At 41.4% G+C, this 13576-nt stretch overlaps 1 protein-coding gene across 1 annotated transcript; it reads right to left on the bottom strand.

Moving 5' to 3' along the window:
- Nucleotides 1-3538: 3538 nt before the first annotated feature.
- On the bottom strand, nucleotides 3539-8398 carry INS (insulin). The gene is made up of 3 exons (XM_054972037.1): nucleotides 8334-8398; nucleotides 6513-6716; nucleotides 3539-3739 (listed from the first exon to the last, which is right to left on the bottom strand). The coding sequence occupies exons 2-3, from the start codon at nucleotides 6697-6699 to the stop codon at nucleotides 3621-3623; spliced, it is 306 nt and encodes a 101-aa protein (XP_054828012.1). The 5' UTR covers nucleotides 6700-6716; nucleotides 8334-8398; the 3' UTR covers nucleotides 3539-3620.
- Between the last annotated feature and the right edge of the window lie 5178 nt (nucleotides 8399-13576).

Here is a 13576-nt window from a genome sequence, read left to right as displayed (position 1 = left end):
CCCTGTGGGCAATCGTTGTCCTTGTTATTCCCTGTGTGCAAATGTGCTCCCCATTATTCCCTGTGGGCAAGCATCCTCTCCATTATTCTCTATGGGCAATCCCCATTATTCCCTGAGAACAATCACTGTCCCCATTATTCCCTGTGGGCAAGTGTGCTTTCCATCATTCTCTATGGGCAAGTGTGTTCTCCATTATTGCCTATGGGCAAGCATGGTCTCCCTTATTTCCTATGGGTCCATCATTCCCTATGTGCAATCTCTATCCTCATTATTGCCTATTGCTGTCCTCATTATTTCCTATGAGCAAACGTGCTTTCCATTATTCCTTCTGGGTAGGCGTGGTCCTTATCGGCAATCATGTATTGTCTATGTGCAATTTATTCTCTATGGGAAAGCATGTTCTCCATTATTCCTTATGGGCAAGCATAGTCTCCATTATTCTCTACTGGCAATCATGAATTGTCTATGGACAATCAGTTTCCTTTGTTTTAGTATGTCCTGAGTTCAATATATTAGAAATGAAAACATGGAAACATTCTGGTTTTTATTAATTCTTTCCTGCAAAAATGCTCCTGGAACAGCACAAAACAGGCTGGAATAGGCACTAACTAAATGCTTGTACCACAAAAAAACAGTGGGAAGCATTAAAGGCACCACAGAATAAGATTTTTTGGGATACTAGCATTTATTTAGTGCTTGTTCCATGGTGTTCCAGGAGCATTTTGTCACGGAAAGGATTAATAAAAGTGTGCCTGTTCAATGTTTTCATTTCTAAAATATTGTTCTCAGGTGTCCTTAATGCTTCCCACTGTTTTTTATGGTAAAAGCATTTCTTTAGTGCCTGTTCCATGGTGTTCTGGGAGTATTTTGACAGGGAAAGGTTAATGAAAGCATGATAGTTCCATGTTTTCATTTTTAAAATATTGTTCTCTAGTGCCTTTAACACATCTCACTATTTTTTGTGGTACCATTATTTGTTTAATGCCCATTCTGGCTTTTACCCTTTCCCCGTGTTCTGTTTATCTGTCTCATAATAATGTACTTATGCCAAGGTGTATAACCCAACAACTGGGTTACATATGGTTCTCTTTGTTAGCAGGCTTTTTTGATGATCTCATCAATTCAGGAGGCCTATTTTGTTACAGCAGGATCCCTAATTTTTCAGTTTTTATATCTGCCCTGTGAACAGTGGCAGACCTACATTTTTGGGACCTTGAAGCTGAAATTGTTATGGGGGCCCCTTCTCAACCAGCAACAATAGGGCAACAGCCCTATTTGACCATTTGACTATTTGATATTTGACCAATTACAGGGACATTGAGGCCATATGAAATGGATATTAGAGCATATTCTAAGGTCAATATTAAGTACTTCAACCCATTGGCTTATGACTCTGTCACTAAAATAGCCTTATTTTAATAACAAACACTTTAAAAACTCCCATCAATTTTGTTGAAAAGTTCACTCATTAAAAAAAGTTGCTTCAGGGCCCCTCCAAGATTAGAGTCCCTGAAGCTTAAGCTTAATTAGTTTCATAGTAGATCCGCCCCGCCTGTGAAACAAGTTTCAGAGGAGGTTCAGAGAGCAGGCATTCTGTGTATCTGCTTTTTGCAAGGCTGGTATGACTTTTCTCCATGAAAGACACTGAGTGATTAATGGCTTTGTATGGTCTCTGTTGGACAGTGTAGTTGCATGGGCTAGCTTAACTAGTAGCTTTCATTAATATCTAATTTTTTATATTCTACTGTTAACACAGGAGAGAATGGATTATACATTTTAAAGAAATAAATGGACTGGGCTTGACCAGCATCTCACTCACCTCATACTTTGGCTCCTAGCTCACAGAGGCAGCTCAGCAAACACAGAGCTTGGTCAATACCATAGAGATTGGGAGAACTCCTAGATTATCGTGGACCCAGTGATATCACTTGTGGATGCTCATCCTGATGTACCATCATGATATCTGTGATGCTCCCTTCTCCAGGCTAAGCCCCCCAAATGCTCATGGCGATGCCAGCAGAAAGCTGGCAACATGAATGGTATTTCATAGAAGCCATTGTTTCTGCAGGAAATGATCTCTATACTCAAGAGAACATAGTAATTCTAGGAGAATTGCAGACTTTACCATGAGGTTGGCAACTCTGCATAGTGAACTTCATATTTGAGTGAGGATTTGTAATCTCTCTAGTCTGGTGCTGTAACTACAATACTGCACCAACATATATCTGCTACTTCTTTTATTGTTGGTTATTCAAAGTGCTTCCATACATGAACCTATTGTATGTAGTTCTTAAAAGCCTACCATATAGCGGGTGCACAGAATGCGAACAATTAGGAAAACAACATCTAGGGCATGTCTTATCTAAGGCTACATCTACCTAACATTAAAATCATTTGGTCTATTTCGGAACTCAGTCTGCTGTGATACAAGACCTATTCATTTCAGTGAGGCTGGGATTGGTAAAGCACTTTGAAAACTTGAAAGTTTACAAGGTGTTTTTTTTTTTAAGAGATCAAGCTTCCACTAAAAGGTAGCCAGGTTTTAGTACCGACAACTGAAAAACTCTTCTTGCTGTTTGGATGGCATTAAAAACAAAGTATTTGCTTGTATATCACCATCTTCTTTTTCTTTCCCCCTTTTAGAAAAAGATTTTTAAAATCATTTTCAAATCATGGTTTATGAAAACCAAAGAGCAAAGCCCTTGTATAGAAATGTCAACTATTTATATCCCTAGAAAAACACAGATGTTTCCAGACATACTTCTTTCTTCCTTTCCTTTCTCTTTCCTTAGAAGTGATTTATAGTTCTTTGCTAAACATCAGATGCTGAGATCTGGATTTTCATATGTGCCTTTTGGACACAGAGACACCTCCATTCATTTTAGTAAACAGACATGATCTTTACAAGATCAAGATACAAATGGGGTCCCTCCACTGAAATGAACAGGGGGGCTATTACAGGCAGGAGTTGACAAGGAGGCCCCCTCCTGAAACCATGCCCTAGCCACCATGATCCTTCCTTCCACCACACACCCCTCACCACATGGAGGGCTCAAAGCCAGCTGGAGAGAAAGGAGTGCAGCTGTACTGCTTGCCAGCCACACTCTACCCAAAACAGTGGGCAAAAGTAGGCATTGCCATGCTTCTCCACTCTAGCCACAGTATGCCTCAGCTGGATCAGGGTGAAGCAAGGTGCTGCTGTGCCCGAACTCTTCCTTATCAATCTGGGCCTGATGGGGCCAGTGAAGAGGAGAATAGAGAATGTCATGCTCCTCCTCACTGCCACACTATATCTGTGTCTGTAGGACAAAGCAAGTGCTGCTGCTCCTCACTATTGCGCTGCACACAGGGCAAAGAGGAGCACCGCTGTGCCCGTGTTCCTTTTTGCTACCTGGGTGAGGAGCGGCATAGGTACAGTGGATTCCAGCTATGATCTATGCCAGCAGCACCTATACTCCTCCCTACCAGCCCCACTGTCAGTGTGGGCAGGCTTAGGGAAATAGCCCGCCAAGGTTATAATTAGCAAAGATGCTCAACGTAGATTCATGGGATTTTTATTCAATGACTTTGAAGGTGCAATAGCAAAGTGCTTTTCTCGCCTCCCCCTCAGGTTTCCTCTTCTAGTTGCAGTAGCTCTCTAGCTCATACAGAGAGCAGGTGTTTTCACAACATTGCTGTACAATTCCTCTCTTCTTCTGAAATTCCTGAGGTTGGAATGAGAGTGCTTCCACCCCATTTGCTGCCAGACAAAGAGAACACCCAGATTAATTCATCTTTATATAGGGTATATAAACTTGGAGTTCCGATCTTTCAGAAAGCAATATAAAGTGAGTTAAATGAACAAACAAACATTTAAATATGATGTTATCTATTTCAGGGCTGCTTTTAGGTTTCTGTGGGTCCTTCAATTCCCTGTCATGAACCCCCTTCCCCATCACAGCTCTTCCATCCGTCCATTATCATGGGCCCACCATGTCTCCTCCTGCTGCCACTCACTGTTTAACTCCTAATTTTGATCATGGTGGTGGCAACATTTTCTCCTTACTGCTGCCTTTCCTTCCAGTCTGGCCATGGGTGTGATGAGGAAGAGAAGCTGAAGACATACAGGAAGGAATAGCGCTGGTAGACCAGTCATTGCTACCATCAGAGCCATAGTAGGATGCAAGTGGCAAGCAGTGGCAAAGAATGGCTGTGATAAAGTGTGGGAAGGGGGTCCCTTGACTCTTTCATCTAAAGGAATCTTCCTCTTAAATTCTAGGCAGAGAAAAGGTGCACATTTTATAGGCAGTTAACATTTTACCTTGAACAGCATGGCCCATATTTTGGCTATTGACACAGAACATTAAAATGGCACCATCACCCAAATGTAAAAATATAATAATGAATAAAATATTTGCTAACATTCTGCCAGTTGACAGTCACCCAGATCTACTACCTAATGGTAGGGCCAGCTCTGGTCTTTGTAGCAACTAGCTGTATGTGCTTCTATATGATTTTCAAGGTGACTCAGTCTTGTAGATAAGGACAGCAAACTAGGCAAAAATGAAAAAGCTAATCTCACTAGTTAGCGGGTGACTAGTTTGCTTAATATCTTTTTAGCCCTTCTTTTTATTGAAATACGTAAGTAATGACAGCTGTCGGTAGTCGGTACCTGTTGGAACAGTTTCCCTAGTGTAGAGTTTTAGGAATGTAGGCTGTGGGGTGGAGCAAAGCAACCACTTAATTTGCATGCTGGGAGGAGTGTAAGTATATTAGGTTTGCCAGGTACCCCTCACGTTCTGTCAGGAGAGTGGAGTCCCTGGCACTTACCTTGTGTGCTGCATGAGGTCCTCTTTTGTGCATGTGCACGCCCCGGAGCTGATGTGTTGACTCACTTTCAGAAGTGATGTCGCGCATTCTTGAGGTGCCTGCCAATGGCAGGCAACCTCCAGGAGCTTGTCCCCTACTGCCAATTGCAGGGGGATTGGTGGGTGAGGGGGCAAATCCCAGGGAGTTTGCCTGCCACTGGCAGGAACCTGGGAACCCTAATGTATGTATATATGTAGCTACTTTGTTCACTGTCAACTTGGTGGGCTGTGGAGCATAAAGGCTGTTTATTTTGAAAAACGAAAGAGGGAGCAGGGTAAACCTTTTGAAAGCCATTATGTATGGTCCAAGCAACTGTGATATTGCTGGGAAGGACTCAGTTGAAGGCGCTGCAGGCAGGAGCTACAACAAAAGCAAGTTCTACTGTCCTCTCATTCAGAACTTTGCTGCTGAGCTCATTTCTTTCAGAGCAGGCCTTTTCTCCAGGCCTCTCTTTGCTGAACTCACTTCCTGTCCAGGAGGTTGGCCTCCAAACTATCTTTTTGGATTGGAGCTGACTACTTCTGGTGTGGGCCCTCCTACTCTGCTGACTGAATTCACTCCCTGGGAAGAAACTGGTCCTGAGATCTGCTGTTCACATTGATGGCCTGGAACTCAGGAACTGCAGTGCTACCATTCAATGCTGCCACGGCTGCTCTTGAAGCTTTCCGAAGTGACCCAAATTGCTTCGGAAATACCGAATCTTACCAAATAGGACTGGATTTGGGTATTTTACTCAAATTTGAAACCCAAAGCACACACCTCTAGTCGTGGCTCTCAGGGAAACCAGGAAGCCTGAGGCAGAACAAGGAGAAAGCACTGGAAAAGTGCTGCTATTGGTGGAAAGGATTCACAGGTCTAGTCAGTGGTAACTTTATTAAAAGGTTCATGAGTGCATTGGAACACCTATTCATAAGCTTGGTAGAACTATGTATGTCATGCCTTGAAATATTTTTTTCTGTGTACGTGATAAATAAAAGCTATGGTTAAACATGAAAAAAAAAGAACCGCAGTGCATTTCATATTCTGCAAGAAGTCAGCGATTCCAGGACAGTGGCTACAGGACAACTCCAGACGTTATATGAGACCTGTACTCTTAAGGAACTATGAATAAGGTCCTGGCTTGATAGGCCATCTTTCATCCTGAGACTCTGAGCCTTTGGGGGAGGGGTGCAGTTCTATATCCAGCATTACAAGTTCTATTTATCTGTTAAAATAAGTAGCTTTGCTTATACCAAGGTGTGTAAGTTGGAAGTGAGGTACCCTAGACCATAGGGTTGCCAGCTCCATGTTGGGAAATTCCTGGAAATTTTGGAGGTGGAGCTTGGAGTGGGTGAGGTTTGAGAGGGGAAGGACCTCAGCAGGGTATAATGCCATAGAGTCCACCCTCCAAAACAGCCTCTCTCTCCAGGGAAACTGAATTCTATCAGTTAGAGATCAGTTGTAATTCCGGGAGATCTCCAGCCACCAACTGGAGGCTGGCAAGTGGCAACCCTTCTAGATCGTAAACTTGCCCTTGATTCCAGTATCTGGGTTGCACTAGGAATGCCTCAATGATGGATCTAAATACTGAGATTTCCTTCTAAAACATGTTTCTCTACCTAAAGCGTTTGTAGCTCAATGTAGAAATCTCTTATTTATGCTGTTTAGGCAGTCAGAAAAGTTACCTAGAGGTTCTTCGATGCTCCGCCGTGCTTTGGGGGCATAGTAGAAGCCCCGTTCTCCACATACAAGGTAGAGTGCTTCCACTAGATGGGGGCCACACAGACGCTGACTGGGAAAAGCATGACTAGCTGGAGGAGCCAAAACAGCAAGCAGCACCAGGAGAGGCAAAGATCTGATCCAGAAAGCCATGGTGATGTAGGCGAGACCTTGGAAAGAGAAAGTGAGGTGAAGAAATGGGGTTAAGGTGGAGAGAAGAGGAAGCTGCTTGACTTCCATCACTCAGAATCGTAAGTACTTAAGGCTGATCTGTTCTTCCTCTATCATCCTCTCCCTTATAAAAAGTTTCAGTTTCAAAAGCAATATGCTAATAGCCAATGGTCTTGTTTTTGCTTGGGACTGCTTTACATGTTTCTTTAAAAAAAGAAGTACACTTAAAACATCTCACATGTACTCCTAAACACAGATCATGGCTATGTGACAGACCTGTTTCTTTAACTGTGTATATAGTATGGGTACACCCTAAGAAGCTGAGATTGGCTTGGACTAGCATTACACAGGATAAAAAATACACATTTGGCCTCACATAACATGTGAAGCAGATCTTGAATGTACCTGTAGTATATTAGTTGTATCCAAATGAATATGCATGAGAAACGTTTAATGGGGCTCACTTCCAAGTAATTTGCTTTGGGTTACAACCTAAAATGTTAGATGTACATCAGAATCACATGTAATGCAGTGTCAGACTAGAATCTGGGAGACCCATGTTCAAGTCCCCACTCTATCCTGAAACTCACTGGGTGACCTCAGGCTATCCAGTCTCTCTCAATCTACCCTATTTCAAAGAGTTGTTCGGAAGAGGGGAAAGTGGAGAAGAGTACACTGTCCTGAAGGACAATATAAAATAGACTAAAAAAAAAAGTATATAAAATATTTGTAAAAATAATTTAATGGGGAAGTAAGTAATTCTCTTAGTGAGGAGTGAGCCTTAACCTCAGTCCTGCCTGCCTACAGTAGGACCCTTCGGGCAAATTGTAAATAGGCAGCACCTATTTTTTCAGTCCTAAGCTGAGCCTTACAGCTATGGGAAGGCATGATAAATATGCACATGAAGTTCTTTCCATTCACATAGTTAAAAGCAGAAAAAGTCCCCTGTATGTGTGGCACTGCAAACTCTGCTCTCTCTGTGTGTTATGTGCCATCAAGTCATCTCTGACCTATGGCGACCTTATGAATGAAAGACCTCCAAAATGTTCTCTCTTTAACAGACTTACTCAGATCCTGCAAACTGGAGGATGTGGCTTTTGTTATAGAGTCAAGTCATCTCGTTTTAGGTCTTCCTCTTTTCCTGCTGCCTTCCACCTTTCCTAGCACTATTGACTTTTCCAGAGAATCTTGTCTTCTTATAATGTGACCACAGTATGATAGCTTTAGTCTTGTCATTTTAGCTTCTAAGGAGAACTCAGGCTTGATTTGATCTAGTACCCGCTTATGTATCACAGCTATATATATATATATGAGAAAATCTGTACTTTGCTTAGAAGCATTAATTATTTCTACAGTACATTTCAGCACGAAACTGCTTTGAAGTCTTTCATTTCTTACAAAGGAGCTTACAAAGGAAGCATGGCCAAGTGAATGTGCATTTATCCAGGGGTACTTGCTTCTTTGTGGTTTCCGAAGCTAACTCGGAAGACTTACCCAATGCCACCCAATGAGCATAAAACCAGGTCATAACGACAAGATTTTGACCTCCCATCTTTAAACCCCACATTCTATGCACTACACAACAATCCAAGAGACAATGGAGAAAACAGACTTACCTAATCAAAATTACAGTGAGAATCTTTGAAGGTAGTTCAGAAAAGAAAAAGAGTATGTTGAAGTGGAGCTTTGGCTTCCTCTCTCTTCCACATTTATAGCCTCTTTACTATTCCTAATGGCTCAAGGTTTGTCCTCACCAAATTTTTTGCTGCCTGGGCACATTAAATCTTCCATGCACATAGTCAACAGGTCTTAAAAATCAGACTGTAGAAGCAACAGTTTGCAGTTTCCATCCCATTACACTCATTGCTAGTGTTTGCTTCACAGGCCTTGAGTTGTTGTCACCCTTTTAGCAAGAGAGATAATGGGGCTGTTAAAGCTCTCCAATTACACTAATGCTGGGCAATTGGCAGTGTTGAGATTGGGGTGGCCACTAAGGTGTCAGTCCTAGCAGCTGTTTTTGAAGTGCAGAATTAAGAAAAAGCAAACATGTTAACATGTTAAATCAATTTTTTCCCTGCTGAGTAACCACTGATGGACCAAAGTTGTTGATGAGATACTGCTATAGCTGAGTGTTAAAGAGGAAAGAAAACAGTTCATTGCAGCAAACAATACCTACGGCTGCATTTCCTCTGTGTTCAGAACAAAAGATACAGACTTGGAGAGATGGCGATTTTATATTCAGAACAAAAGGATGCCACTGAGTTGCTTCTACTTGACATTACTGTTATAGCTTTATTTCATGTGGTCTAAAAGAACTCTTTTACTTATTTCCTGAGAACATAGCTTGCCTTTAACAACTAAAGTAGCAGAGAGATCTAAAACCCACAGCAGAGTACGTACAGCTGGTATAAAATAGCACACACATAATATCTTCCATTTTCTTGTATATTTCATTAAGAGTTAAACAGCATTGGTATTTTTCTGATTGAACCTGAAACCAGAAATCAAGTACATTCATTTGTCAAAATGCTGGAGGGAAATGCAAGCCCAAAATTATCACATCAGTGCCAACCATCAAAACCACAGCTCTTGAGAATTATAAACCAGAACCATATACTGAATGTGGGTCAACAATCTACGTATCAGCTTCTTCATCATCTACAAAAGAGATCCAGGAGTTCTGTCAAAACAGAAACATGCCGCTCTCTGTTCATCAATCTACCACCAACTACAAATGTGTTCAGAGGAAACAATACCCATTACAAGTCTAAGTTTCACACAGGAAATTTGGAACCAGAGAAGTGTTGTGTGGTTGGATAAGATGATTTGAGTCCACTGACCTGGCAGTAGTGCAGAAAGCCTAGGGATTGTCAGCTCAGTGGTGCCACCCTCTTTGTCAAATGTTTTGACCCATGTCAACCCAAGAAATTCCCTCAAATGTTGAAACGTCAAGTATATAAAAAAATCTCCATACACTATGGCAGGATGATATCCAATAATTCATAGCTGAAAAGTTTCTTTGCGTCATATTGTTTCTTGTGGGGCAAACTGATTGCGAAAAGTAGGCCTAATATTGATTACAAAAACGTTTATTGTATTATTTTTACTAACCACATTTAGCAGGTCACTGGAGAGGCAGCACATATTTTTTCTAAATGAATAAATAAATACAAAGATGTTCTGTGTACGCTTACCATGCTCTTGAGTGTTATCAGATTTTCTTGGCAAATAGGATCAAGGAGGGATTTTGTTTGTTATTTCAAGCAGTGCATCAACATTGACTTATACTTACTTTCATTAGTGGTGTTGGAAATCTGAATTAAATATGAATTAACTTGGGGGAATGTTAAGCGTGGACATTATATTGTTGTGATTCTTCCTTCCTCTGTGTGTATCAAATGGATCTTCATTGTATTCATTTAATGTAGTGATCTGCTAGGCATTCTGTTCATCTATGTACTTTGGACTAAGCTTTGCACTTGATGGATAAATTTGTTGTTGCATTCTTGATGGCATCACAAAACTGTACTAATTTAATTTCATGTGATGAGTTAATTGTCATCGGAGATCAGCTTCTGTCTTTTTGTTCTCATTCTAGTGATATCTCCACCAATTTTTGAGGAACAATTTGTTATCAGCTCAAGTATGTGATCTGCAGCCAACTGGTTGAAAGCTCCCTAAGACAAAAATTACTGGCATAGAATTTGGGGCTTACTGTTGATACGCTTTCAGAAAGCATATGCTTTCCCTACTTCCTACCTTACCACTAAGGTCATCTTCCAAGGCCCTGCTTCAGGTACCCTCGTCTTCTAAGATTAGGCAGGTGGCAACCTGAGAGAGGGCCTTCTTGCTCTTAGCATCCAAACTCTGGAACTAGAGATGGGCATGAACAGCAATACGAACAAAAAAAAGCCATGAACAGCCCTATCTGCTGTTTGCGAACAAGCTGTTCATGAGGCCCCATTCTAAATGAATAGGTGGAAGTTGCAAGCCTCATTAGTTGCTGTTTGTTGCTGTTCGTCAAGCCAGACAGTCTGGCACCTGCAATCAATTCCCTTGGCAATTTAGGCAGGGATTGTCTGAACTCCTGCTGTTGCCCTGGAAACCCCAATCTAAGCCCAAATTAGCTTGATAGGCAGGTCTTCCTTTCAAGTGTGGAGCTCCAAATTTGTTACAAGGGAGCAAAGACCAGGGGGGAGGGGGGCTTCCAGCTCTGACTTTGCAGACAGTGGAGAGGGAGAGAGACAGTCGCTGTTGGCACTTTGATTGAGAGAGTGCATTGGAACTTGAATTTTCTTTGTGTGTCCTGGGATAGGGATCTACCCCTTCAAGTTCTGGAGCTGTTGCCAGGCTCTGGGGCCAAGCTATTATTTATTATTGGTACCTTTCCTGGTGCCTGCTCAGGTCAGGTTTCTGGGAGTGGTGCAGTAGGGATCTTGACTTGGATGATGGCTGGAAAAGAGCATGCTGGCCCCCATGAATAGCCAACCATGAACATATTCGTGAACAGGGCCATGTTCATGGTTGTTCGTGAGTCCCTGTTTGTGGATGGCAATGAAAAACAAACATCATGTTAGTGGTTTTTTTTCCTGTTCGTGCCCATCTCTACCTGGAACTCCCTCCTGAGGGAAACTTGTCTGTCCCCTTCTGTTGCTGTCTTCCGCTAGTTAGTGAAGACTTTTAAAAATTCATCTGTCTTCCCTCAGTGATCCCTTCTTCCCGCTCTGTTTTAATTGTTGTTTTCATTTTTGCATGCATAGTTTAGCGTGGCTTTGTTTGACTGAAGTGTTTTTGTTTGGTTTTAATGGTTTTTAAGATGTGTTTTTCTTATGCATGTTTTTAATCTGTTAGCTGCCTCGAAGGCCCTGATGAGGGCAAAAAGGTGGGGCTATAATTTTTAAAAATAAATAAATATGTCTCTCTGCAAAGTAAATTGTTGTCCAACCATAGTTCTGGTGGTCAGATGAGAAGAAAAATGGAAATCTTTTGCAGTGATGACAGGTGTTTATCAAAGATTTTGTCATGCTGTACTCTGATGAAATTCAAATATTTCAACCTTGCCAAGATATGGATTCCAAAAATTAAATTTTTCATACTGCAGTGAACTGTGTGCAAGAATCTCATCCAGTCATCCTATTAAAAGGTTCTTTGTCTCCAACATAATACTCTTTAATATTTACCTAGTAAAATGCTTTTGGCCCATAGTATCCAAAAGGTGGCCTACAAAAATCTGAAAGTCACCATCCAGCCAATATTAAAACACAGTATACAATAAAACTACACCTAAAATCCACTAAACATTAAACTTTACAATTAAGAAAGCAGCAAGAATAGTTATAAAAAAGAAGAAACCCCAGCTTCCAGAAACAATTTAAAATCAAACTTCTAACACAGCCAGTCTAAGCTGGATGAAACACTTGGCAGGACACAAGATATTTTGTCCTTTTAAAAGCTGCACAATGTCGTGTCATTTGTGACATGCAATCTTTGTGCTGCTGTCAAAATGGCCTGCCACACATTGGCACACTTTAAACCTCTAATAGTGGTGGCATGCAGAGCCAGGGTCTCACCAGATGATTCAGTGTCCAAGTAGGTTTAAATTGGCCTTTCTGTTACCCATATTATTTAGGATTTTAAAAGTCAAACCCAGTACTTTGAATTGTACCTGGGAATGAATTATTAGCTAGTAGAATTGGATGACGATTGGTGCAGTATGGTTGAGGCCAGGCATATGGTTGAGGCTGAGCTATGGGTGAGCTTCCTGCTAGTCTTCTGATGGAGGGGGGGTAGTGAAACTCTCACCCCAGTTTTCCATCAGTGGGACCACTGCTGTTCTTCACCTCCCATCCCATGGAAATATTTTACTAGGGCTGAGGGGGCGGGATGGGCCGCCATCTAGAATCATTTTTATAACTGAACTGTTTATTTATTATGGTTTTAATGTAAAAAAATTAATGTAAATGTAACCTTGATGTCATCTTCTCTGAACACATCCATGGGGAGAATGGACTACAAATCTAATCAGTCAATCAATCAAAACTGGTGGTTAGACCTAAACAATCTCCCAGAAATTGTTTTGGACTAACTGAAGTTTTTAAAGACATTCTAAGGAAGTTGCAAAAGAATGTTTATCTGTAGCTAAATCAGAATTCTCCAGGAAGCATCAGAGCTGGCCACTGCCATCAGGTAGTGCTCTTTGGTCCTCCTCAACATGACAACAAGTACTTTCCCAAAGCCAAACCAATTAAAAAGTAGGATTTTCTAGTTATGTCACCTTCCCACAATTCCTCAGGGGCTCTAAGCTTGTAGCAACTGTACTCACCCAACATTCTATGGCATATTTATGTTATACATTTTAAAGTCAATTGAAACTAGCTTTGGTGACGTAGCTTCCCTTGAAAATCTCTGAGAACTTTTTTGTGTGTGTGCAGGTGCTATGAAATTTCGTTGCCCCTTCATAGACCCCGACAAAGCTCTGATAGCTAAAGAAATCTGAAACTGAATCAAATTGTTATGGTAAACATATTTTCAGACTTTTCGTGCCACTTTACATTTAGCTGAGCTGCACCTATGGTGATGCCCCCCTAAGTACTCTATTCATCTTTACCTTCTTCATTTATTTAGCTGGAAAGTTGCTGCAGCATCAACTCATGCTCCCTCCCCCACATAGAAGGCCTCTCCAGTGTGAAATGTGGTCTTGATTGGGGAGGGATTCATATGCACTTGACTTCCATATGACTGAGTCATCATCTTCATCAGGAGTCAGATGCTCCACCTATCTTCAGTTATTCGACATTGTATTCTCTGAATTGTCTAACACTAACACAACAATCCTAAGCAGAGTTACACCCTTCTAAGA

Source organism: Eublepharis macularius, chromosome 2 (assembly GCF_028583425.1).
Source record: "Eublepharis macularius isolate TG4126 chromosome 2, MPM_Emac_v1.0, whole genome shotgun sequence".
NCBI classification, from domain to species: Eukaryota; Metazoa; Chordata; class Lepidosauria; order Squamata; family Eublepharidae; genus Eublepharis; species Eublepharis macularius.
Note: the sequence above shows the minus strand (reverse complement) of the source record. Positions and strands in the feature narration are given on the sequence as shown.